General features: G+C 64.9%; 1 protein-coding gene across 1 annotated transcript in view; it reads left to right on the forward strand.

Annotated features, from left to right (window-relative positions):
- Positions 1-3577, forward strand: part of CHLRE_46g761047v5 (uncharacterized protein) — a 5952-nt gene extending 2375 nt beyond the window's left edge. Inside the window, exons 5-9 of the mRNA XM_043073060.1 lie at positions 10-119; positions 710-1282; positions 1554-1775; positions 2521-2577; positions 3051-3577. Coding sequence (XP_042914015.1) covers positions 10-119; positions 710-1282; positions 1554-1775; positions 2521-2577; positions 3051-3104 — 1016 coding nt within the window. The 3' untranslated portion in view covers positions 3105-3577. The remainder of the gene's footprint in view (positions 1-9; positions 120-709; positions 1283-1553; positions 1776-2520; positions 2578-3050) is intronic.
- The last annotated feature ends 550 nt before the right edge of the window (positions 3578-4127 follow it).

The following is a 4127-nucleotide window of genomic DNA, read 5'->3' on the forward strand; positions in this document are numbered from 1 at the left end:
AACCCCCAGGCTTCCCCTCCTCCTTCCTGACGCTGGAGCCGGCCCGCGGGCTGCTGCGGGGGCTGCTGGCGCCCACGCGACCCATGGACCGCATGGCGCTCAGCTGGGAGCTGCCGGCGGTGAGGGGGAATGGGGGGGAAATGAGGGGGCGGGGGCAGGGGTAAAGCGTGTGTGTTTGACACGCGGGCGGGGCTGCTGGCGCCCACGCGGCCCATGGACCGCATGGCGCTCAGCTGGGAGCTGCCGGCGGTGAGGCCGGGAATGGGGGGGGAATGAGGGGGCGGGGGCAGGGGCGAAGCGTGTGTGTATGACACGCGGGCGGGGCCCATGGACCGCATGGCACTCAGCTGGGAGCTGCCGGCGGTGAGGCGGGGAATCGGGGGGAGAATGAGGGGGCGGGGGCAGGGGTAAAGCGTGTGTGTATGACACGCGGGCGGGGCCTATGGACCGCATGGCACTCAGCTGGAGCTGCCGGCGGTGAGGGAGGGGAATGGGGGGGGGGGATGAGGGGGCGGGAGCAGGGAGCAGGGGGATGAGGGGACGAGGGGACGAACGGGGGACAAACACCTTTTGAATCAATCCTCGGCATGCCTTTCCAAACTCTGCAACACAGCCGGTGGTTGTGTTCAGCTGCTGCGTGTCAAACACACAACTGACACCCCCCGCCTCCCCCCGCAACCTCATCCGCCCACCACCGCCCCCCGCTCAGGAGGACGAGATAGCGATCAACGTGCTGTCGGGCGGCCGCGTGTCGCCGTACGCAGCCCTGGTGCTGCCGCGGGCCTGGCGGGCGGGTGGAGGGGGAGCGGGGAGAGGGGGGAGAGGAGAGGAAGGGGGAGGGGAAGGAGGGGGAGGAGGAGGGTGGGGGAGTGGGCGGGCGGGCGGCGGCGTGGTGGGGCTGCGGGATTTCCTGGATTGGGACGCGGAAGAGGATGAGGAGGCGGAGGCGGAGGAGGCGGAGGAGGGCGAGGAGGTGGAAGGTGAAGCGGAGGCAAAGCCGCCCACATCTGCCGCGGCTGCAGCGGCTGCTTCATCCGCGGCGGCAGCGGCGGTGGCAGCAGCAGCGGCAGCTGCGGCGGCGCCTGATGCGGCAGCAAATGTCGGGGGTGCAGGCGCAGGGGCCGCAGCAACAGGCGGCCCTCAAGCGAAACGGCAGCAGCAGCAGCAGCAGCAGCAGCAGCAGCAGCAGCAGCAGCAGCAACAATTGCGTCGGCGGCGGGCGGAGCTGCGGGCGGCGGCGTTTGCGGAGTGGCTGTCGGCTTTCATGTGGTTCATGAAAAAGGTGGGGAGGGGGCGATAGGCTGGTGGTGTGTGTGTGGGGGGGGGGGGTGCGCGGGTGTGGGTGTGGGTGCGCATGTGGTGTGGGTGTGTGGGTGTGTACCGCACGCACAGGGGCCGGGCACGGCGGCCGGGGAAGGGGAACTACCTAGAACCCAAACGCGTGTTACTTGCATCATCCCCACAACTAAACCATGTCCAGCCACGTCGTCGCCATCTACATTGTGTCATGCCTGACACACTCACACACACACACCCTGCCCCCTGCCCCCCAGATCACGTACCGGCACGTGCGGCTGAAGAAGCAGCAGCAGCAGCGGTCGCCAGCCGGCGGCCACCAACCGCCGTCCTCCCAACCGTCGCAACCATCCCAACCGCCCCAACCGCAACCGCCCATGCTGCTGATCAAGAGCCCGGTGCACACGGCGCGGCTGGCCACGTGGCTGCGGCTGTTCCCTCGGGCGCGGTTCGTGTTCGTGCACCGCCACCCTCTGGAGGTGGGGGAAGGGGGGGTGGGGAGGGGAAGGTGGTGGAGGGGGGCGCGTGGGCAATGAGGGGAAGGGGTGGAGATGAGATCGTGGGTTCGTGTTAGTGCACCGGCACCCCGGGGAGGCGGGGGCGGGGGCGGGGGAGGGGAGAGGGGGGTTAACCTTGAACCAATCCCGTACAGTAACTCCGGCGTTCGACCAGCCATGCACTACTGCTCTGCCGCTGCAAATTGTGTGCCATCTGCTGGGGGTATGGGCGTCAGCTGCAGCCTACGGGACCTCGCCAACCTGCCTCAGCCCTGTCCCATCGCACACCAATCCCGTAAAGGGAGAGGAGGGTGTAAATCCCAGCCCAACTGACCAAACCAAGCCAAGCTAGCGCAGCATACGGGGAGGGGATGGAGGAGGGGAAGGGCGGGTGGGGAGAGGATGGAGTTTGAGGGGAGGAGGGGAGGGCGTGGGCAAGGAGGGGAAGGGAGAGGGAGGACCGGGTTGGCGGCGGCGGTGGTGGCGGTGGCGGTGAGATGTGGGATGTGGGTGCGGGGGCCCGTCGTCCGGCCAACCCCTTGTGCCGCCAGCTCCCACTTGCTCATGTGCTCACGTGCTCACCTCAGCACCCCCGCCCAGCCTTGACAACCAGACATTCTCCCCAGCCTCATGCAACTCCATTCCATGCGAACGGGACCCACGCCTCACGCCTCCCACACCTCCCACACACACCTCACACACCTCACACACGTACACCCCTCATCAGGTGTTCCAGTCTGCGGCGCACATGGCGGACACATACTACCCCTACACCTACCTGCAGGTGCGTGTGGGGGTGGGTATTCGTGGGTATGGGGCAAGCATATCAACCGTGTGTCTGGCCTGGTCTAATCCCGTCTGGTCTGGGTGGGTCAAGCACAGGTCTGGTCCGGTCCCGCTTGTTGTGCCTGGCCCCCCTGGGTGGCGGTCTGGCCTNCCAGCGGCACGTGCTTCCACGCACACACACACACAGTCACACACACACACACACACACACACACACACACACACACACACACACATTTGCCGTCATGCATGCGCCCATGCCGTCCCCCGCCTGTTTACTTGCTCGTGGTCGCCCACCCTCCGTCTCTTTCCTAAATCGCGCAACCCCTAGTATAGTTAATTGGGCTGGGACTGGGCTGCGTGTTTGCTCTTGCTCGTCGCGCGCCGCCGCGCTAACATGTTCCTTCGCTCTTGTTCGTGACACTCCCCTGCTGCCGCCCTGTGCTCTGTTGTTTTCTTATTCGCTCGTAGGTGAGAATTTCATCGAGGATTGGGCGGGAGCTTGGACTTAGCGGCCAGGAGTAGCGACGCGGAGCTGGGAATTGTAGGAGTGCCTGGGCCTCACGGTACCGTGAGCACATGCATGGGTTTGCACCCTTGAGAGCGTGTGGACACTAATCCCCCCTCGAGGTTAGAGTAGCGGGGGTTGCGCGATTTCCGGTTGGTAAGACCGGCGGCTCACCGCAGCAGGTATGCGAGGTAACTTCAGGTAACATCCGTAAACCGTCGCTTTGCTGCATCGCATACACTGTCTTTGCGCAACGTTTTCCTTGTGCTCTTTAACACAAGTGCGCGAGCCGGTTCATGTCCCGCGGGCGTGCCGGGGCCTCTAGGGCTCGTGTTTTGGCGACTTGATTTGTGAGTGTATGGACAATTTCTGGTGGTGAAATTGCCCTATGCTCACAAATCTGTCGAAGGGTAATTTTCGGCGTCCTACTCAGTGCTGTGCTGCGTGCCGTCGCGTCTGGACGATGCTACCGAAAATTGCTATCTTGTCGGAGTTTTGGGCACTAGGCCTGGAGCCCGTTCCGCGGGGTCGGGGACCGGGCTGGGGGCCTTGTGGCGCCTCGGGCGCGCCGTGTTCCTCCTGCTTGTCGCGTTCCTCTGATTTGCGCCATAACCTGTACTGACTTTGGGCCCGCCCTCCCCGTGCCGCTGCCCCGCGGCATCGACGTCCCCATAAGCTGTACGTGTACTTGGACCTGGTGCTACATGGCCGCATGAGGGGAGTACCTAGCGTGTGCCGCCTCCGTCACACCATGGAGTGGGGAGCGGGGGTTTTTCCCCCGCCAGCCCATGGTGCTGACACCCCATTTGCATTTGCCGTCATGCATGCGCCCATGCCGTCCCCCGCCTGTTTACTTGCTCGTGGTCGCCCACCCTCCGTCTCTTTCCTAAATCGCGCAACCCCTAGTATAGTTAATTGGGCTGGGACTGGGCTGCGTGTTTGCTCTTGCTCGTCGCGCGCCGCCGCGCTAACATGTTCCTTCGCTCTTGTTCGTGACACTCCCCTGCTGCCGCCCTGTGCTCTGTTGTTTTCTTATTCGC

Source organism: Chlamydomonas reinhardtii, assembly GCF_000002595.2.
Source record: "Chlamydomonas reinhardtii strain CC-503 cw92 mt+ unplaced genomic scaffold scaffold_46, whole genome shotgun sequence".
NCBI classification, from domain to species: Eukaryota; Viridiplantae; Chlorophyta; class Chlorophyceae; order Chlamydomonadales; family Chlamydomonadaceae; genus Chlamydomonas; species Chlamydomonas reinhardtii.